Genomic DNA, 23,731 nt, shown 5'->3' on the forward strand with positions numbered 1-23,731 from the left:
GTTCTGTGTATGTTTAGTAGTTGGACGCTGCTGGAATATTCTCTTTCATTTTGAGGGTGAAACTGAAAATTCCACTATTGTGGCTAATCCTATTGTGGCTAATCCTATTGTGGCTAGCTTCTCTCACAGATTAAAAAAAAAACTAGCTATCCTAACTTGGTTTGGAGAATAGTTAGTCATAAACTCACGGGGGTGGGGGGTAAAAAAACACGCTGTGCGGATATTTGGATATTAAGTGGATATTTGTGGATATTTGGATATTTCTTGACTATCCACGTTTTAACCTTCAATGCAGCCTACTGCATGATATGCCTACACTAGGCTACTATACACCAGTCCTATGTGCTTTGTAAGTTAAGAATAGTATCAATCATAAGAGGATGTGAACTGTTGGCCAATGTTATCAAACCATCTGCTAGTTTATCATGAGAGCTACTCAGACCTGTATTTCCGATAGAGGTGTGACATCTCAAACCCTGTAGGTAGTTTCCACACTGCCCTTCTGTGTTTGAAGGGAACTCAGTGGACACATGAAGCTGTGAACAAGCAGCTGGACATCACAGGAGGCTACTGAGGGGAGAGAACGGCTTATAATAATGTCCGGGAACGGAGCAAATGGAATGGCATCAAAACGCATAGAAACCATGTGTTTGATGTATTTGATACCGTTCCGCTAATTCCGCTCCAGCCATTTTCCACGAGCCCGTCCTCCCCAATTAAGGTAACACCAGCCTCCTGTAGTGGATAGGCAGTATATTACCAGCAGGACTGAGTAGAGCTGGGTTGATAAACCAAAAATAATCGAACAAACCATCCACCAATCATGGACATTTTTCTGATATTGTTCATGACGATAAATAAACTATAAGGCCCTACTAGAGATATGTGATGTTTGAAATAACATAGTTTTTTTTTTAATATGGGTGATTGTTAATGTGACAATTGATGGCTACAACATTGAAAGTAGTAGTAGTAGTAGTAGTAGTAGTAGTAGTTTAAAGGGTAATATTAAAACCTCTTACATCTAGATGTTCCGCTAGCGGAACGCCTCGCCAATATCCAATGATAGGGCGTGGCGCGAATTACAAACACCTCAACAATCAAAAAACTTCAATTTCTCAAACATATGACTATTTCACACCATTTTAAAGACAAGACTCTCCTTTATCTAACCACATTGTCCGATTTCAAAAAGGCTTTACAACGAAAGCAAAACATTAGATTATGTCAGGAGAGTACCCTGCCAAAAATAATCACACACCCATTTTTCAAGCTAGCATATAATGTCACAAAAACCAAAACCACAGCTAAATGCAGCACTAACCTTTGATGATCTTCATCAGATGACACACCTAGGACATTATGTTATACAATACATGCATGTTTTGTTCAATCAAGTTCATATTTATATCAAAAACCAGCTTTTGACATTAGCATGTGACGTTCAGAACTAGCATACCCACCGAAAACTTCCGGTGAATTTACTAAATTACTCACGATAAACGTTCACAAAAAACATAATTATTTTAAGAATTATAGATACAGAACTCCTTTATGCAATCGCGGTGTCCAATTTTAAAATAGCTTTTCGGTGAAAGCACATTTTGCAATATTCTGAGTAGATAGCCTGGCCATCATGGCTAGCTATTTTGACACTCACCAAACTCAGATTTACTATAAGAAAAATTGGATTACCTTTGCTGTTCTTCGTCAGAATGCACTCCCAGTGTAACCGATGTGAAATGGCTAGTTAGTTAGCGGTGGTGCGCGCTAATAGCGTTTCAATCAGTGACGTCACTCGCTCTGAGACTTGAAGTAGGGTTTCCCCTTGCGTTGCAAGGGCCGCGGCTTTTGTGGCGCGATGGGTAACGATGCTTCGGTGGGTGTCAGTTGTTGATGTGTGCAAGGATTCCTGGTTCGAGCCCGGGTTGAGGCGAAGAGAGGGACGGAACCTACACTGTTACACCAGGACTTCTACTTTAACACCCAATGTTATTTTGGTTCCAAATAATCCATAGTTATATCCAAATAGCTGGGTTTTGTTTTTGCGTTCAAGACACTATCCGAAGGGTGACGCGCCGGCACATATCGTGACAAAAAATTCTAAATATTCCATTACCGTACTTCGAAGCATGTCAAACGCTGTTTAAAATCAATTTTTATGCGATTTTTCTCGTAAAATAGCGATAATATTCCGACCGGGAGACCTTGTTTTTGTTCAAACACTGAAAATAGAAAATGGAGTCTTCACATGCACGAGCGCACCAGTGTCATTGTTCTCAGAACGACCACTTTCCAAAAGTCATCATTCCCCGTTCTGGCGCCTTCTGAGAGCCTATGGGAGCCTTAGAAAATGTCACGTTACAGCAGAGATCCTCTATTTTCGATAAAGAGGCTACAGAAGGCCAAGAAATGGTCAGACAGGGCACTTCCCATATAGAATCTTCTCAGGTTTTTGCCTGCCATATGAGTTCTGTTATACTCACAGACACCATTCAAACAGTTTTAGAAACTTTAGGGCGTTTTCTATCCAAATCAAACAATTATATGCATATTCTAGTTTCTGGGCAGGAGTAATAACCAGATTAAATCGGGTACGTTTTTTATCCGGCCGTGAAAATACTGCCCCCTATCCATAACAGGTAAAAAAAATAAAAATACTGTGGTGCAAATTAATGTTTTAAATGTATCTTTAAATGTAGCTTCTACACCTGCATTGCTTGCTGTTTGGGGGTTTTAGGCTGGGGGTTTCAGTACAGCACTTTGAGATATCAGCTGATCTAAGAAGGGCTATATAAATACATTTGATTTGATTTGATCTCTCTATTTATCGTTATCATGAGCATTTAGTACATTGATCGTGATATGGATTTTGGGTCATATCGTCCAGCTGTACACTCTGGAAGAAGAAGAAGAAGACGTATTCAAAGGGTTGTTCCTATGGGAACAGCGGAAGATCCCTTTTAGGTTCTAGAGAGCACCTTTTCTTCTACGAATGTAGGACTGACTGACAGTACGTCCCTGATCTAGTGGATTAAATAGCCTTTGTCCTGGTCAAAGTCATGGGTAAGTCTGAGCCAACTGTTTTCCTTCAGTTTGCGTAAGGAACGTCTTTCTCAGGTTAATAATTCTCTCTGTTTTTCCTAATAGATTTAGTATAGAGCATTTAACTTTGTTCAGTTTCATTTATAACATGTTGTTGCTTTATAAAGAAGTGTTTGTTTCTGTGGTCCATTTTTGGCTCTGGTTACACTTCCATCAAAAGGCCAGACATGCCAGGGAGTGGTGGAAAGATGGCCATGTATTCCTGAACGTTAGCTGCAGCCTACCCAACATCACATTCTCTCTGTGAGTGGGAGCTGGGGAGAAGGACAATGGGAACGACACCTATATATGATAATATGGAACACCGTTTGGGGTCTTTGCATGTGTCAAAAAAGAGACTAGTGATGTGGTGCCGTGTGGCTCAGTTGGTAGAGCATGGTGTTTGCAACGCCAGGGTTGTGGGTTCGATTCCCACGGGGGACCAGTACAGCGGAAACAAAATGTATTAAATGTATGCATTCACTACTGTAAGTCGCTCTGGATAAGAGCGTCTGCTAAATGACTAAAATGTAAATGTATATAACACCATTTAACGTGTCAAATAAGCTTGTTGACCAATCAGGACCTGAATATGACTGCACGTCACTTTAATCATTTAACGCGTTGATTACTTTTCTACGTAGTTATTACACATTGATTACACCATCACTCGTATTTCATATGTCACAACGATTCATCGATACCTCTGCTATGATGCTGGTAAAGTTGTCTCTCGCCACTACAGTGCTGGTAATAGCTAGCTCATAAATGCAAACAATGTTCTTCCCCCAAAAAACATAGCAAAACGATATCATCTATTTCAGTATAACTAGTTAACTATATAGCTAGGTGTCATCTAAAATAACCCTAATTTATAAGTCAGGTCTTATTTGATTAATGAAGGTCGGACCCATCTATGTGAAGCTAGACACAATAAGGATTAGCCACAATCCTGGACTCTGCGGTACAGCCTTCAAAATAAAAGTATGTCATTGACAGTGACGCAAATGAATAGAAATAGTAGAATTATACCATAATTGAATAGATCATGCTAAACGAGGTTGGAATGTTTATATAAAATCAACAAAAGACAATGTGTTAATCTGACAAAAATCTGTTGAAATCACACTGGATGTATTAGACTTTAGAATTGCATTGGGAGTCATACTTATTTCACTGTACAGCCTTACCTATAGATTGTGGATCAATGACATGGGGTATCAGTCTACTCAGTGACACACAGAGAACATTAGCATCGTACCTCTTATTGTGGGACTTGTGAAACAACTGTGAATTGAGACACATTTATTGTCAACCTTTGTGTATTGAACACTATTCCTGAGGAAAAACAATACTGTGTGGATGTTTTGGAGTCTGATAACTCTGAAGAGGACGTTGGGAAAAAATATCTTAGGTATTGAGTAGACTGATACCCCATTTCATTGATCCCCAATCCTTAGGTAAAGCTGTACAGTGCAATATGAATGTCAATACACACAATAGGCTGACTGGGGAGGTGATTTCACACAGTCACAACCATGTTGCCCAAAGCTAACGTTATAAGCAGGCAGCTACTTAACCCTGTTGCCCAAAGCTAACGTTATAAGCAGCCAGCTACTAAACCCTGTTGCCCAAAGCTAACGTTATAAGCAGCCAGCTACTAAACCCTGTTGCCCAAAGCTAACGTTATAAGCAGCCAGTTACTATGGGACAGAGCCACCTCAGTGGTGGGAGGTAAGACATTCAACATGTAACAGGTGGTTTAGTGAATTTAGTTCTACATGATGAGTAACATTGTCAGAGAGTATTGTGTTAGCTCCCTGAGCCAGTGCCTAGGCTTCAGCTCAGTGGGCTAATACAGTCTTTTAGCAGACACTTTTATCCAAGTGGACTTACAGTCATGCATGCATACATACATACACTTCATTGGTGGTTGTGTGGTACCGGGAATCAAACCCACAAGCCTGACAGTGCAAGCGCCATGCTCTAACAACTGAGCCATACAGGACCACAGTTTTAAACCCATTCAGGCACACCTCGACCCAAACAACTGAGCCATACAGAACCACAGGTTTAAACCCAGTCAGGCACACCACTATCCAAACAACTGAGCCATACAGAACCACAGGTTTAAACCCATTCAGGCACACCTCGACCCAAACAACTGAGCCATACAGGACCACAGGTTTAAACCCATTCAGGCACACCTCGACCCAAACAACTGAGCCATACAGGACCACAGGTTTAAACCCAGTCAGGCACACCTCTACCCAAACAACTGAGCCATACAGAACCACAGGTTTAAACCCAGTCAGGCACACCACTACCCAAACAACTGAGCCATACAGGACCACAGGTTTAAACCCAGTCAGGCACACCTCTACCCAAACAACTGAGTCATACAGGACCACAGGTTTAAACCCAGTCAGGCACACCTCGACCCAAACAACTGAGTCATACAGGACCACAGGTTTAAACCCAGTCAGGCACACCTCGACCCAAACAACTGAGCCATACAGGACCACAGGTTTAAACCCAGTCAGGCACACCTCGACCCAAACAACTGAGCCATACAGAACCACAGGTTTAAACCCAGTCAGGCACACCTCTACCCAAACAACTGAGTCATACAGGACCACAGGTTTAAACCCAGTCAGGCACACCTCGACCCAAACAACTGAGCCATACAGAACCACAGGTTTAAACCCAGTCAGGCACACCTCTACCCAAACAACTGAGTCATACAGGATCACAGGTTTAAACCCAGTCAGGCACACCTCGACCCAAACAACTGAGCCATACAGAACCACAGGTTTAAACCCAGTCAGGCACACCTCTACCCAAACAACTGAGTCATACAGGACCACAGGTTTAAACCCAGTCAGGCACACCTCGACCCAAACAACTGAGTCATACAGAACCACAGGTTTAAACCCAGTCAGGCACACCTCTACCCAAACAACTGAGCCATACAGGACCACAGGTTTAAACCCAGTCAGGCACACCTCTACCCAAACAACTGAGCCATACAGAACCACAGGTTTAAACCCAGTCAGGCACACCACTACCCAAACAACTGAGTCATACAGGACCACAGGTTTAAACCCAGTCAGGCACACCTCGACCCAAACAACTGAGCCATACAGAACCACAGGTTTAAACCCAGTCAGGCACACCTCTACGCAAACAACTGAGTCATACAGGACCACAGGTTTAAACCCAGTCAGGCACACCTCTACCCAAACAACTGAGCCATACAGGACCACAGGTTTAAACCCAGTCAGGCACACCTCTACCCAAACAACTGAGCCATACAGGACCACAGGTTTAAACCCAGTCAGGCACACCTCTACCCAAACAACTGAGCCATACAGAACCACAGGTTTAAACCCAGTCAGGCACACCTCGACCCAAACAACTGAGTCATACAGGACCACAGGTTTAAACCCAGTCAGGCACACCTCTACCCAAACAACTGAGCCATACAGAACCACAGGTTCAAACCCAGTCAGGCACACCTCTACCCAAACAACTGAGTCATACAGAACCACAGGTTTAAACCCAGTCAGGCACACCTCTACCCAAACAACTGAGCCATACAGGACCACAGGTTTAAACCCAGTCAGGCACACCTCTACCCAAACAACTGAGCCATACAGAACCACAGGTTTAAACCCAGTCAGGCACACCTCTACCCAAACAACTGAGCCATACAGGACCACAGGTTTAAACCCAGTCAGGCACACCTCTACCCAAACAACTGAGCCATACAGGACCACAGGTTTAAACCCAGTCAGGCACACCACTACCCAAACAACTGAGCCATACAGGACCACAGGTTTAAACCCAGTCAGGCACACCTCTACCCAAACAACTGAGCCATACAGGACCACAGGTTTAAACCCAGTCAGGCACACCTCTACCCAAACAACTGAGCCATACAGAACCACAGGTTTAAACCCAGTCAGGCACACCTCTACCCAAACAACTGAGCCATACAGGACCACAGGTTTAAACCCAGTCAGGCACACCTCGACCCAAACAACTGAGCCATACAGAACCACAGGTTTAAACCCAGTCAGGCACACCTCGACCCAAACAACTGAGCCATACAGAACCACAGGTTTAAACCCAGTCAGGCACACCTCTACCCAAACAACTGAGTCATACAGGACCACAGGTTTAAACCCAGTCAGGCACACCTCTACCCAAACAACTGAGTCATACAGGACCACAGGTTTAAACCCAGTCAGGCACACCTCTACCCAAACAACTGAGTCATACAGGACCACAGGTTTAAACCCAGTCAGGCACACCTCTACCCAAACAACTGAGCCATACAGAACCACAGGTTTAAACCCAGTCAGGCACACCTCTACCCAAACAACTGAGCCATACAGGACCACAGGTTTAAACCCAGTCAGGCACACCTCTACCCAAACAACTGAGCCATACAGAACCACAGGTTTAAACCCAGTCAGGCACACCTCTACCCAAACAACTGAGCCATACAGGACCACAGGTTTAAACCCAGTCAGGCACACCTCGACCCAAACAACTGAGCCATACAGAACCACAGGTTTAAACCCAGTCAGGCACACCTCGACCCAAACAACTGAGCCATACAGAACCACAGGTTTAAACCCAGTCAGGCACACCTCTACCCAAACAACTGAGTCATACAGGACCACAGGTTTAAACCCAGTCAGGCACACCTCTACCCAAACAACTGAGTCATACAGGACCACAGGTTTAAACCCAGTCAGGCACACCTCTACCCAAACAACTGAGTCATACAGGACCACAGGTTTAAACCCAGTCAGGCACACCTCTACCCAAACAACTGAGCCATACAGAACCACAGGTTTAAACCCAGTCAGGCACACCTCTACCCAAACAACTGAGCCATACAGGACCACAGGTTTAAACCCAGTCAGGCACACCTCTACCCAAACAACTGAGCCATACAGAACCACAGGTTTAAACCCAGTCAGGCACACCTCTACCCAAACAACTGAGCCATACAGAACCACAGGTTTAAACCCAGTCAGGCACACCTCTACCCAAACAACTGAGCCATACAGGACCACAGGTTTAAACCCAGTCAGGCACACCTCTACCCAAACAACTGAGCCATACAGAACCACAGGTTTAAACCCAGTCAGGCACACCACTACCCAAACAACTGAGTCATACAGAACCACAGGTTTAAACCCAGTCAGGCACACCTCTACCCAAACAACTGAGCCATACAGGACCACAGGTTTAAACCCAGTCAGGCACACCACTACCCAAACAACTGAGTCATACAGAACCACAGGTTTAAACCCAGTCAGGCACACCTCTACCCAAACAACTGAGCCATACAGAACCACAGGTTTAAACCCAGTCAGGCACACCTCTACCCAAACAACTGAGCCATACAGGACCACAGGTTTAAACCCAGTCAGGCACACCTCTACCCAAACAACTGAGCCATACAGGACCACAGGTTTAAACCCAGTCAGGCACACCTCGACCCAAACAACTGAGTCATACAGGACCACAGGTTTAAACCCAGTCAGGCACACCTCTACCCAAACAACTGAGCCATACAGGACCACAGGTTTAAACCCAGTCAGGCACACCTCTACCCAAACAACTGAGCCATACAGAACCACAGGTTTAAACCCAGTCAGGCACACCTCTACCCAAACAACTGAGCCATACAGGACCACAGGTTTAAACCCAGTCAGGCACACCTCTACCCAAACAACTGAGTCATACAGGACCACAGGTTTAAACCCAGTCAGGCACACCTCTACCCAAACAACTGAGCCATACAGGACCACAGGTTTAAACCCAGTCAGGCACACCTCTACCCAAACAACTGAGCCATACAGGACCACAGGTTTAAACCCAGTCAGGCACACCTCTACCCAAACAACTGAGCCATACAGGACCACAGGTTTAAACCCAGTCAGGCACACCTCTACCCAAACAACTGAGCCATACAGGACCACAGGTTTAAACCCAGTCAGGCACACCACTACCCAAACAACTGAGTCATACAGAACCACAGGTTTAAACCCAGTCAGGCACACCTCTACCCAAACAACTGAGCCATACAGGACCACAGGTTTAAACCCAGTCAGGCACACCACTACCCAAACAACTGAGTCATACAGAACCACAGGTTTAAACCCAGTCAGGCACACCTCTACCCAAACAACTGAGCCATACAGAACCACAGGTTTAAACCCAGTCAGGCACACCTCTACCCAAACAACTGAGCCATACAGGACCACAGGTTTAAACCCAGTCAGGCACACCTCTACCCAAACAACTGAGCCATACAGGACCACAGGTTTAAACCCAGTCAGGCACACCTCGACCCAAACAACTGAGTCATACAGGACCACAGGTTTAAACCCAGTCAGGCACACCTCTACCCAAACAACTGAGCCATACAGGACCACAGGTTTAAACCCAGTCAGGCACACCTCTACCCAAACAACTGAGCCATACAGAACCACAGGTTTAAACCCAGTCAGGCACACCTCTACCCAAACAACTGAGCCATACAGGACCACAGGTTTAAACCCAGTCAGGCACACCTCTACCCAAACAACTGAGTCATACAGGACCACAGGTTTAAACCCAGTCAGGCACACCTCTACCCAAACAACTGAGCCATACAGGACCACAGGTTTAAACCCAGTCAGGCACACCTCTACCCAAACAACTGAGCCATACAGGACCACAGGTTTAAACCCAGTCAGGCACACCTCTACCCAAACAACTGAGCCATACAGGACCACAGGTTTAAACCCAGTCAGGCACACCTCTACCCAAACAACTGAGCCATACAGAACCACAGGTTTAAACCCAGTCAGGCACACCTCTACCCAAACAACTGAGCCATACAGAACCACAGGTTTAAACCCAGTCAGGCACACCTCTACCCAAACAACTGAGCCATACAGAACCACAGGTTTAAACCCAGTCAGGCACACCACTACCCAAACAACTGAGCCATACAGAACCACAGGTTTAAACCCAGTCAGGCACACCTCTACCCAAACAACTGAGCCATACAGAACCACAGGTTTAAACCCAGTCAGGCACACCACTACCCAAACAACTGAGCCATACAGAACCACAGGTTTAAACCCAGTCAGGCACACCTCTACCCAAACAACTGAGCCATACAGAACCACAGGTTTAAACCCAGTCAGGCACACCTCTACCCAAACAACTGAGCCATACAGAACCACAGGTTTAAACCCAGTCAGGCACACCTCTACCCAAACAACTGAGCCATACAGGACCACAGGTTTAAACCCAGTCAGGCACACCTCTACCCAAACAACTGAGCCATACAGGACCACAGGTTTAAACCCAGTCAGGCACACCTCTACCCAAACAACTGAGCCATACAGAACCACAGGTTTAAACCCAGTCAGGCACACCTCTACCCAAACAACTGAGCCATACAGGACCACAGGTTTAAACCCAGTCAGGCACACCTCTACCCAAACAACTGAGCCATACAGGACCACAGGTTTAAACCCAGTCAGGCACACCTCTACCCAAACAACTGAGCCATACAGAACCACAGGTTTAAACCCAGTCAGGCACACCTCGACCCAAACAACTGAGCCATACAGGACCACAGGTTTAAACCCAGTCAGGCACACCTCTACCCAAACATACTTTCTTCTTTTTGTAAGATGTTTCTTTTAAAAAAACAAAAAAACATTACAAAACGTGCACATACAAACAACAGCAAACAGCCCTCACAAACATCCACAACATCACCCCTACACAGACCCACCTGCTCCTCCCCCCCCCCCCCCCATCTCAAGCGCCCGCATCACTCTCCGCCACATGGCCTCAAACTGCACCATTTTGTTTCTCTCCGTGGCCCGCGCACTTTCAACATTTAGATAATAAAGCATTTCACCTTTCCATTGTGTTAACGATGGAGGTTGATTTCCCTTTTTTTTTAAAGTGTAGGTTTTTTTTCTCAAGATGATGGACGATACTTCATCGGATTGTATTACATTGTAATGCTTCTGACAGCCAACTTTCTAACTCCATCCATAATTTTTGGACTTTATAACATTCCCAGGAGGCATGGTCTATTGAGTCATTGTTAGTTTTACACTTAAGCCATGACTCTGCCATTGTGCTACTAGAATTTGTGAATTTTGTCACTTGTATAATGAATTCTATACATTAGTTTATACTGGATTAAGAGTACATTTCCGCTAATTGTCCTTTTGTTAGTTATGTTCCAACATTCCCTTCATCTTGTGCCATTCTCCATTCTTTAAAAAAATCTTGGTTCCTATAGTTTATATCATTTTCTATGAGGATGTCAGTTGGATATGCTCTCTGCTACGTTTTCTATATCATACCTATGTCACGCCTGCTCACGCTCCCCCTCCCAGGTGCTCGAGGGCGCCAGGCTGATCATCATTACGCACACCTGTCACCGTCGTTACGCGCATCAGCGCTTCATTTGGACTCACCTGGACTCCATCACTTTGTTGATTACCTCCCTTATATCTGTCTGTTCCTCAGTTTGATCCCTGTGTCAGCAATATTGTTAAGTTTCCCCTGTCCAGACGCTGCCCTTGTTTGTTTCATGTCAGTTATTTATTAAATGTTCACTGCCTGTACTTGCTTCTCTTCTGCCAGCATCTGTCCTCACAGAAGGCTGACACCAATATTGGAAACATCAGGGAGTTTCTTTTAGGTTTTTTTTGTTTTGGTTGGTGACGTCGGGTCCGGGTGCCGCTGCCGAAGGAACCGGGGATGCCTTAGCCGGCTCGTCGGGCTCCCGCGTCTCGGCCGGCCCGTCAGGCTTGCCCAGGTGGGACGCCGGGTGGTGCCCCTAGAGGGGGGGGATACTGTCACACGCCTGCTCCCGCTCGAGGGCGCCAGGCTGATCATCATTACGCACACCTGTCACCGTCGTTACGCGCATCAGCGCTTCATTTGGACTCACCTGGACTCCATCACTTTGTTGATTACCTCCCCTATATCTGTCTGTTCCTCAGTTTGATCCCTGTGTCAGCATTATTGTCGTTATGTTTCCCCTGTCTAGACGCTGTCCTTGCTTGTTTCATGTCGGTTATTTATTAAATGTTCACTCCCTGTACTTGCTTCTCGTCTGCCAGCGTCTCTCCTCACAACCTGTATCCTTCCAATAGTTTATATTATTTTCTAAGAGGTTGTCATTTGGATTTACTCTCTGCTAGGTTTTATATATCTTATCATATGAATGCAGATCCTTCAATAGGATTTCTTCAACATTTTCTGATGTCCAAAAGATTAAAAATCGAAACTTCACGATATTAAACTTTTAAGTTGTAACATACTTTCTAATGTATCTAAATATAACGTTTTTATTTGGTTTATTCCACCAGACCTGCTTACCTCTGTGTGCCCTCTGTCAATCCCCTTGAGGCAACGGTCAAGCCAAATCCTGGCATGTGTGAGTGCATGTGGTTGGGTTGGTGAGACGTTCCTTCACATCCACATGGTTCAACCCTTCTAGATATATTTACAGCTCTGATCTAAAACATGATTCCAGGTGGCCTTGCTTCTAGATATATTTACAGCTCTGACTTAAAACATGATTCCAGGTGGCCTTGCTTCTAGATATATTACAGCTCTGACTTAAAACATGATTCCAGGTGGCCTTGCTTCTAGATATATTACAGCTCTGATTTAAAACATGATATATTGTTTCACTGGATGTTGTACAACATTGTTATGCCTATTTTAAATACAAACTGTGAAAAGTATTGAAAGTATCAGTTATCATTTTTCAAGTGATCTTAGTTTAAAAAAAATGGACAAAAGACATTTGGTTTTGATGTGTGTATATTAATAACTTACATGATGAACTATTCTGCCTTATTCATTCCTCAACATGTAGTCTACTGCTCAGCAGCAGCAGTAAACTTTTATTTAGTCATATCAGTTTGTCTGAATCACCTAATATTGTGGGCAGGAGCCCAATAAAGGGTCCATCAACAAAAGGTTGGTGATGATGTTTCCATTTTTTTATTTGTGGAATCCTCACCCGACAACAATAACATATATACCTAACGATTGCTATTTTCTCTTTGGGTAAAATACAGATTGCATTACAGTAGAGTAGACCTAGTCTATGACTACAGGAGCGCATTTTGGGGGTAAATCGACACCGCAGGATTTTGGAATTTGGAAACGTGGGGTTTTGTTGTACCAGAACTGTTTCCAATTCCATTGCGTTGCGTAACGCAGAACACCAATTATTTCATCATAATAGCTTGGCGCGTAACCTGCCATTATTACCGTGTTCCAGGACATCCCGCTGTGGTCAGACTCACTGTATCCATCAAACAGCTCGGTAACAGTGTGATATTGCTTATTACTTAAACCCCCAAGTTTCCCCTTTGGTAAAACAACGCATTATCTAAACAGCACTGGATAGAAGAAGCTACATCTCCGTGCGCATTTTTTGGCCATCTTTCATCCTACGGTGGTCGTGGATGATGTGTGACTGAAGAAGCCATTATGTTCGCTAATTCAGTCGAGGACTGTGGCCTCCGTAAACTAGTGCCCCGGCTCGTCCAAGCCTCCGAGGAGAAGTTAGGCTCAGAGGTGGTCAGCGGGTACTTCAAACTATTCGTGGCTCTCCTCTCCGTTCTCCTTTTCCTCTTCTGGGTTATCCATCTGCGGAAAGATAATGTAAGTACTGTGCTGTACGCCAAGCCCGTAGACGTTGCAGCAGGAAGACGTTTTTGAGTAGGGAGTGCTGCAGTGGATGGGGGTGTGGGGTTGAAATAAATCACCAAGTATTTGCAGGCTATCAATAAAATACAATTCCTAATGTGATGAGTAGCCTAAGCATATAGGACAAGATTCGGTAACAGTAGTCACTGCAGCCTAAAGTTAATTGAAATAAATGTGGCAATTTTATAACTGACATACAGATCTGTAGAAATGGTAGGATTTACATTTTAGTCATTTAGCAGAAGCTCTTATCCAGAGCGACTTACAGTAGTGAATGCATACATTTTTGTACTGGTCCCCCGTGGGAATCGAACCCACAACCCTGGCGTTAGCAAACACCATGCTCTACCAACTGAGCCACACGGGATAACTTGCTAGCTTCCCCAAACTTGAAACTCACGCACTGCCTAGGAATAGACCGTTGTGAACAGGGCACATATTTATTTGTACTACATAATTACAAGGAGAGAGAAGAAGAGAGAGATGTTTTCACTAAGATTGTGCCTATTAAAACTAAGCACAAATGGACAGCTATGCGATCCACCGTGGAGAAAAGTGCTCACCTCGATCCAACACCAGCGGGCGGAAAACACCTCTCACTGTGTCGCTTGCTCAGACTGGTGGGCTAATACACCTACGTGTTTCACATTGGCAGGAGCAGGCCTGTCAGCCGACCATTGTTCCTTATTTTATATCGCTCCCTTTTTCTCCAAGTTTTGGATGATAAAACTAATAGAAATGGAAAACTATTGTTCCAGATCACTTGATATCAACCACAAGGGGGAGAGAAGGGAAGAGGGGAAAAAGCGTGACCCGACTTAACTCAAACTAAACTGTCTATCATAAAGCAGAGCATGTCTGACTCCAATCCCCCAGAACTGAATAGATAAGAGCATATTGTAACAACTTTAAACCAGCACCTAGCGATCTCATCAACGGGTTCGGAGCTCTTGGCGTAACGGTTATTAAGGTGTTACCTCGACAGTCGATGGAACCGTTTTCGAGTCCCAGTTGGGGATACCCCCTGAATTTGCTATATTGATGTCAGATGGCCGTGGGGACCTCGGAGAGGCGTGTCCACGTGAGGGACTTGGGTATAGAGAAGCGTGGGGACATACTCTCCTGAAGGAAGGGGGTATTGTAACAACCTTAAGCCAACATCTAGTCTCCTCATCAATGGGTTCAGACCTCTTGGTGTAACGGTTAAGGTGTTACCTTGACAGTTGCTGGACTCTGGTTCGAGTCCTGTTCAGGGCTATGCCCTGAGTTTGCTACAATATCAGGAGCTCACCACTTATAAAACTGAGCTGAGATCTCTCCATGCAGAATGGGGCCCAAAACAGAACTGAGAGTTCTCCATGCAGAATGGGGCCAATATATACATATCCCAGATTTATTTTTCTACCCAATCCCATTATCATTTATATCAATAATGAACAGAAAACGAGTTTAATAGTAGTAAATAATAGTAAACACAAATTATTGCAGTTGTACCATCTTACCACCAGGCACCCCCATCAAATCACATTTTATTGGTCACATACACATGGTTAGCTGATGTTATTGGAGTGTAGCGAAATGCTTGTGCTTCTAGTTCTGACAGTGCAGCAATATCTGAGCAAGTAATCTAACAATTCCACAACAACTACCTAATACACACAAATCTAAGTAAAGGGATGGAAAAGCTTCCTGGCTGTATGTAATAACACTTAAGATTTTCTGGGCTAACAATGTAAGAAATAATACATTTTAAAAAATAAAAGAAAATACTGCAAAGTTTCCTAAGGACTAGAAGTGAGGCGACCCTCTCTGTCGGCGCCATCTTCAGATCTAGTAGTTGTGCCAGTAGGCTTACTCTACGTTTGTGTGACATATACTGTAGGAAGCAGATTTCCAGACAGGCAGAATTTAGGCCTTAAATGTCTATTTTATGATCCTTATACCAATTTTTGCTGTGGCTTTTTTCAACAGGATGAGGTCTACGACGAGATTGACTCGTAAGTCCTCTTTCATAATTTATTGTGAATTCAAAGGGATCTTTCATGTGGGTTAATAAAAAAATAAAAGTAAAAGATTACCATTGAATAATTCAGAATTAAAAAACTAATTACACCCTATTCCCTATGTAGTGCACTACTTTTGACCAGGACCCATAGGGCTCTAGTCAAAAGTAGTGCACAGGGGATTAATTAGGGTGCCATTTGAGATTGATTGATTTTTGTCCTGCAGAAACCTGGTCAACAGGTTCACAGAGGGAGTCACCCTCAACTACAAATACCTCCAGCACTTGGAGGGGCTGCTGGACATGAAGAAGCTACAGATAGACAGACTGAACGCTGAAGCGAACTTTGACCTCTCCTCCTGCTGCTGCTATGGTTCTGACTCCTGCTCTGGGAGGTCCTCCTGCAGCTACACCTCTGACTCCTGCTCTGGGAGGTCCTCCTGCAGCTACACCTCTGACTCCTGCTCTGGGAGGTCCTCCTGCAGCTACACCTCTGACTCCTGCTCTGGGAGGTCCTCCTGCAGAAACACCTCTAGAACTAAAACACATTCTAGATCACATTGTAGATCTTCCGGATCGTCTAGATCCTCCTCCAGATCTAGTGGTGGTGACTGCAGCACCTGCCGACACTGTAACAAACGGCCGGACAGGTTCCTGGGCGGTAGTCTGGATAGACCCTACCCATTGGATAGCCTGGATTGCCCTCACCCATTGGATAGCCCCAGCCCAGTGGAAAGCCCCAGACAACCATGTAGTCTTAGCCCACTACCAGGAGATGATGAGGGGCACGTCAGATACCATGGCAACACGCAAGCATCCAACACCTCCTGCCACGCCTCCTGCCGTTCTACTTGCCGCTCCTCCGAAAATGCCTCCCGCTGCTCCTCTCCCAGCCCCTCGAGGTACGTGAATCCTTCTAACTCCTCCCCTAGTTCCTCTAAGTATCTGACTCCTCCCCTAGCTCCTCTAAGTATGTGACTCCTCCCCTAGCTCCTCTAAGTATGTGACTCCTCCCCTAGCTCCTCTAAGTATCTGACTCCTCCCCTAGCTCCTCTAAGTATGTGACTCCTCCCCTAGCTCCTCTAAGTATCTGACTCCTCCCCTAGCTCCTCTAAGTATCTGACTCCTCCCCTAGCTCCTCTAAGTATGTGACTCCTCCCCTAGCTCCTCTAAGTATCTGACTCCTCCTCTAGCTCCTCTAAGTATCTGACTCCTCCTCTAGCTCCTCTAAGTATCTGACTCCTCCCCTAGCTCCTCTAAGTATGTGACTCCTCCCCTAGCTCCTCTAAGTATGTGACTCCTCCCCTAGCTCCTCTAAGTATGTGACTCCTCCCCTAGCTCCTCTAAGTATGTGACTCCTCCCCTAGCTCCTCTAAGTATCTGACTCCTCCCCTAGCTCCTCTAAGTATCTGACTCCTCCCCTAGCTCCTCTAAGTATGTGACTCCTCCCCTAGCTCCTCTAAGTATCTGACTCCTCCTGATTCACGCCTGCCTCTGGAGTATCATCAAAGCCCTCGGCAGCCTACTATCGTTTACTACGACACCACCAAGATGGACGACAAAGGGGACTATGTTCCTGTGGTTGCTACTACTGTTAAGTCTTCACCTGGCTGCAAAGACCTCTCCAACCCCTCTGATTGCTCCAAGACTCAGAATGCCGACCGTGTAGACCATTCCAAGACTCCGATGACAGTGAGACGGATTATTTCAGTGAGACAACTGTTTGAGATCGTTCCAGGGAAAAGTGACCCGCCTGTGCTGCACAGCTGGCACCAACGAACCCTGGAAGTCAATGTGCAACAGAAGGTCTGTACCCTTTAAAATATCATTTTTGCGTCCCAAATGGCATTTTATCCCCCATAGATCTGTGATCAAAAATAGTGTACTATATAGGGAATAGGGTGCCATAGAACTCTGGTCTAAAGTAGTGCACTATATAGGGAATAGGGTGCCATAGGGCTCTGGTCTAAGGTAGTGCACTATATAGGGAATAGGGTGCCACAGAACTCTGGTCTAAGGTAGTGCACTATATAGGGAATAAGGTGACATAACTCTGGTCTAAAGTAGTGCACTGTATAGGGAATAGGGTGCCATAGAATTCTGGTCTAAGGTAGTGTACTATATAGGGAATAGGGTGCCCTAGAACTCTGGTCTAAGGTAGTGCACTATATAGGGAATAAGGTGACATAACTCTGGTCTAAGGTAGTGCACTATATATATGTACGTAGGGAATAGGGTGCCATTTTGGACGCACCCCTGGTGAGGAGTTGTTGGGTTTGGTGGTAATCTGATGTAATCTGATGTAATCTGATGTATTCTGATGTAATCTGATGTAATCTAATGTAATCTGATGTATTCTGATGTAATCTGATGTAATCTAATGTAATCTAATGTATTCTGATGTAATCTGATGTAATCTAATGTAATCTGATGTAATCTAATCGAAGGTAGCCCATAATGAGAGACTGAAGGAAGGAGGGACCACCACCACCTGTAACCCCACCTCTACCTCCGCCCACCTCGATACCACCCAGTCCACCTCTACCTCCACCTACCTCGATACCATCCAGTCCACCTCTACCTCCACCCACCTCGATACCACCCAGTCCACCTCAACCACCTGTAACCCCACCTCTACCTCCGCCCACCTCGATACCACCCAGTCCACCTCTACCTCCACCCACCTCGATACCACCCAGTCCACCTCAACCACCTGTAACCCCACCTCTACCTCCACCCACCTCGATACCACCCAGCCCACCTCTACCTCCACCCACCTCGATACCACCCAGCCCACCTCAACCTCCACCCACCTCGATACCACCCAGTCCACCTCAACCACCACCCACCTCGATACCACCCAGTCCACCTCTACCTCCACCCACCTCGATGCCACCCAGCCCACCTCTACCTCCACCCACCTCGATACCACCCAGTCCACCTCTACCTCCACCCACCTCGATACCACCCAGTCCACCTCTACCTCCACCCACCTCGATACCACCCAGTCCACCTCAACCACCTGTAACCCCACCTCTACCTCCACCCACCTCGATACCACCCAGCCCACCTCAACCTCCACCCACCTCGATACCACCCAGTCCACCTCTACCTTCACCCACCTCGATACCACCCAGTCCACCTCTACCTCCACCCACCTCGATACCACCCAGTCCACCTCTACCTCCACCCACCTCGATACCACCCAGCCCACCTCTACCTCCACCCACCTCGATACCACCCAGTCCACCTCTACCTTCACCCACCTCGATACCACCCAGTCCACCTCTACCTCCGCCCACCTCGATACCACCCAGCCCACCTCTACCTCAACCCACCTTGATACCACCCAGTCCACCTCAACCACCTGTAACCCCACCTCTACCTCCACCCACCTTGATACCACCCAGCCCACCTCCACCCACCTCGATACCACCCAGTCCACCTCAACCACCACCTGTAACCCGACCTCTACCTCCACCTCATCTCAAGCTAAAACAAAAAGGATCGCCAGGAAAACCACCAGCCTTCCAGCCTTCCCCCTACAGTGTGTCAACAACCCTCCTAGTCTCCATTGCAGTGGGTCGGAGGGTAAAGGTAAACCCAAGTCTTTATAAGAGTTAACACTACCAAGCTTAATCTCCTTTTTGATGCTTGAAGTCACTGCCCCAAATATCAACACTGTAAAAAAAATGTACCCCTGCACCCACAATCTGTATTTTATTTTCTAAAGGTCAGGACAAGCCGTCCATCCGGATGTACCTGCAGGGTGAGGTCCAGATCACCTTCATCACCCAGGATATCCAGGAGAAGCTGGAGTCCCACGTCCGCCGCAAGCAGAGCCAGCGCCTCTGGGGATTCCCCAAGCTGGTCACCAGGTACGTGGGAGACCACCTTGCCGAACTGGCTGCCCATGCCCCCTCCGCTTCCGGCGACGGCAAGACGGTTAAGATCCCTGGCAAGATCATGGGCAACGTGAGCGACCATGTTGGCCGAGGGCAGCGAAACACGGAGTTGTGTTTCAGGCTGAGTGACAGGACAAGGCCAGGGGAGGAGAGAGAGGAGACCCAGGCTACTAGTCCTGCAGCTACAGCCAAACTCAATGACAATTTAAACAGCTCACCTGCCAACAGCTCACCTGCCAACAGCTCACCTGCCAACAGCTCACCTACCAAAAGCAGGCCTGTGGAGAAGACTCCCTTCACCAGCACCAGCTGCACCATTACTCCCCAGCCAGCCGAGAACCACACTACCAGACCCACCCAGACCAGCCAATCTCTGGACGAGTCCTCCCTCCAGATGTCCCCAAACCCAGTGACCCTGACCCAGGAGAGACGCCAGCTGGAGATGCATGTGAAGAGGAACTGTCTGGAAGTCAAGCTCAAACCCCTCCCTGGCACGGTGGCCACCAGCCAGACAACCCTTTCCTCTGCAACCAGGCAGTCAACTAGGCAGCCCATCCAGGCAGCAGCGCTCGCCCCTCTGAAACGCCCTGCGCAACTAAGGCGGAGGGATACGTCGGCAGCGGAGGGATACGTGTCTTCTATGGAGCCAGAGGCGCTGAGGCGTCAGGAGGAGAATCCGGTGATGAAGCCCACATCTTCAGCCACCCCCTCGACCTCCCCAGCAGCTCGTCCTCACAGCTCAGCTCTGGAGACTTGGACCGGCATAGACGCCGTCTCAGGACCCCGCTCTGCCTCCAACCCCATACGACTGTTGTGTTATGACACTGACACTGAAAGGCTTTTTGTGTTTACAACAGATCTACATTGACTATTTGTCTCGGTACAAGACGATTCAGAACTGATACATTTTCTTTAACTAATAAAAAAGTTTTTTTATTTCACATGGTTAACTTGGACTTGTTTCTAGTAATCCATCCGATGTGGCTGTTAAAGGTATCATAATATTAAGTTATGGCCTTTATTGGCATCTAAGACAATTCCATATTAAGCTAACATATGGAATTGTTTTAAGATGGATCATTTAGCTAATTTTAGGACTCCTGTAGGTATAAAAAAAAGATATACAGTTGAAGTCTGAAGTTTACATACGATGAGGTAAAAAAGTATTTGATCCCCTGCTGATTTTGTACGTTTGCCCACTGATAAAGAAATGATCAGTCTATAATTTTAATGGTAGGTTTATTTGAACAGTGAGAGACAGAATAACAACAACACAAAATCCAGAAAAACGCATGTCAAAAATGTTATAAATTGATTTGCATTTTAATGAGGGAAATAAGTATTTGACCCCCTCTCAATCAGAACGATTTCTGGCTCCCAGGTGTCTTTTATACAGGTAACGAGCTGAGATTAGGAGCACACTCTTAAAGGGAGTGCTCCTAATCTCAGTTTGTTACCTGTATAAAAGACACCTGTCCACAGAAGCAATCAATCAATCAGATTCCAAACTCTCCACCATGGCCAAGACCAAAGAGCTCTCCAAGGATGTCAGGGACAAGATTGTAGACCTACACAAGGCTGGAATGGGGGGGCCAAGCTGGGGCCAGTTGTACTGTTAGAGGGGCCAGTTACATTAGACGTTATTGTTGTCATATCGTTTTCTTCACTGCATTAGCCTGCAACAGACCATGTTCATAATCATTAGTGTTCCGCGTTGCCACTGTCTAATAACGGTTGTAAAAAAAGAACGATAGCAAAAATGTGTTATGTAAAAATGATTTCATACTCCACATTTAGGGGGTCCAAAATGGTTGTCACAGGGGCACTGGGCCCCCCCAGAACGGCCCCTGGGTCCAAGCACATCATGACAGTCGTGAAGAGGGCACGACAAAACCAATTCCCCCTCAGGACACTGAAAAGATTTGACATGGGTCCTCAGATCCTCAAAAAGTTCTACAGCTGCACCATTGAGAGCATCCTGACTGGTTGCATCACTGCCTGGTATGGCAACTGCTCGGCCTCCGACCGCAAGGCACTACAGAGGGTAGTGCGTATGGCCCAGTACATCACTGGGGCCAAGCTTCCTGCCATCCAGGACCTCTATACCTGTCTGTGTCAGAGGAAGGCCCAAAAAATTGAAGGCCTCTGTACCAGCACCCCCCTGTATATATTGTTATTTTTTACTGCTCCTCTCTAATTACTTGTTACTTTTATCTCTTATTCTTATCCATATTTTTTTAAACTGCACTTTCGGTTAGGGGCTCGTAAGTCAGCATTTCACTGTAAGGTCTACAACTGTTGTATTTGGTGCATGTGACCAATACAATTTTATTTTATTTATAAATACATGCATTATAAATACAAGTTCAATCTGTACTTCAATGCACATCTGTGCATTATAAAAACAGGAAGAAAGAGGTGGCGAGAGAGGTGTATAAGACAGAAAGGGAAAGAGGTAAGAACAGAGGAGCAGGGAAGGCAGCACGTGATTAATGAATCACAGTGCAACCGGAATATTCTCTCAGTTCATCACAATAGTGTCTTTAGTCGGCTCAAAGGTTCTTAAAAGAGGGTGAGGTGGCGATGACGGGACTGGGGGTTGGCATCCTCTCTCACATCAAAACATACCTGCAGACGAGAGACAGATGGAGAGAGAGAGAGAGAGATAACAAGGCTTAACCATGCTTTTATTATTTATTCTAACACCCCATCCTTGAAACATGCCGCAGAGCAGCAGACTTCTCCTCTGGCACACGGCGACGAAGCTGCAGATCCCCTCCTGGTCCTCGTGTCCATCCTCATGAAGTTACGCAGGACACAGGTAGCCTTCACACACCTGAATTCCTCCAGGAGGCAGTCCCAGATGACCCTGGTCACCCAACCTTGCAGTGCCCTACACGGTAACTGTAGGCAATCGTTTTGAAGGAATCTCTAGTTACAAGGTATCTGTAGGAATATGGAAGATAATGTCATTATTAGACTGTTACATCACCAGGTCATTGTGGATTACTAAAGTATAATATCCCTGATAACAAATCATAACATTGGATTGATAGATGCATGGGCACACATATGTACATGTGTAGCATGTGACAATAACAGGATCATATCAATGATGGCATCACAAATGAATACATAAATACCACTTGAAGCTTGATGATGAGTTGATCATTTGAATCAGCAAAAACGTGCCCCCCTTTCAGTCCCCAGGACTGAGAACCAATGTTCTTCATTGGGACCTCTTCATATGCAGACTGGCTTTCATAGCTCTCTTTATCAGAGGACAGAAAACCTCACAAGAAACAGACTTCATTATACTGAAATTACACCACACTGAATATTATGTTACTATTATCTCCGTCCATACTTCTAGGGACAGGAACAACACAAAAGTACCTGCCCTATCCAGAATAGCCTCCTCTCTCACTTTGACAGCTGGGGCTACTATCCTTTCACCCTCCTCCATGGCTGTTAGCTACCTACAAATGCATTGAGTTTTTTTTGTTTTGTTTACAGTGATAAATACATCAAGATAGCTAGTTAATATGAAGTTAGGTAACTGGTTATATTTCATTCACTTAGCTAGCTATCTATACAGTGTGTGAAATTGTCTAGATAGCTAACTATTAGCTCATTTAGCAGCTCATTTGAGTTAGCCTGCACTGTAGCTAGTTGCCTAATAATACATATTTAATACATTTTTTTTTTTTAAACAAACATTTTCAACATGTATTTACTTACTTGAATAGGTTCTCCCAGCCATGTGGACAATTGGAAAAGGTTTGTTTGTCACCAGAGCGTTTTAGAGGATATTACTATTGAACTATGTAGTCATTTATTAATAACCAGACCTTCATACAAACTTGCTCTGCTGAATTATTGAAGCACCATATACTACCATATACTATCCGCACACCCATAAGCGATTCGCCCTGGGCGGCTGAAGCGGTCATTTACCGCTATCTAG

At 45.7% G+C, this 23,731-nt stretch overlaps 1 protein-coding gene and 1 long non-coding RNA gene across 2 annotated transcripts; one reads left to right on the plus strand and one right to left on the minus strand.

Annotated features, from left to right (window-relative positions):
- Window positions 1-13,638: 13,638 nt before the first annotated feature.
- Window positions 13,639-20,648, plus strand: LOC106596202 (uncharacterized). Its single transcript, XM_014187518.3, has 6 exons — window positions 13,639-13,812; window positions 15,829-15,854; window positions 16,087-16,761; window positions 17,314-17,665; window positions 18,307-19,456; window positions 19,593-20,648. The coding sequence occupies exons 1-6, from the start codon at window positions 13,639-13,641 to the stop codon at window positions 20,630-20,632; spliced, it is 3,417 nt and encodes a 1,138-aa protein (XP_014042993.2). The 3' UTR covers window positions 20,633-20,648.
- Window positions 20,649-20,986: 338 nt separating this feature from the next.
- Window positions 20,987-23,727, minus strand: LOC123741590 (uncharacterized). The gene is made up of 3 exons (XR_014391816.1): window positions 23,506-23,727; window positions 22,908-23,243; window positions 20,987-22,710 (listed from the first exon to the last, which is right to left on the minus strand). It is a non-coding gene; the product is annotated as an uncharacterized LOC123741590 (long non-coding RNA).
- Between the last annotated feature and the right edge of the window lie 4 nt (window positions 23,728-23,731).

Source organism: Salmo salar, chromosome 03 (assembly GCF_965601325.2).
Source record: "Salmo salar chromosome 03, fSalSal1, whole genome shotgun sequence".
Taxonomy (NCBI): domain Eukaryota; kingdom Metazoa; phylum Chordata; class Actinopteri; order Salmoniformes; family Salmonidae; genus Salmo; species Salmo salar.

Excerpts from the sequence above, each read along its gene's own strand:
- LOC106596202 (XM_014187518.3), top strand. The coding sequence starts at position 13,639 with ATGTTCGCTAATTCAGTCGAGGACTGTGGCCTCCGTAAACTAGTGCCC. Across the intron at positions 15,855-16,086 it reads GTCTACGACGAGATTGACTC|AAACCTGGTCAACAGGTTCA; the intron begins GTAAGTCCTCTT and ends TTTGTCCTGCAG. Across the intron at positions 16,762-17,313 it reads TCCTCTCCCAGCCCCTCGAG|CTCCTCTAAGTATCTGACTC; the intron begins GTACGTGAATCC and ends CTCCTCCCCTAG.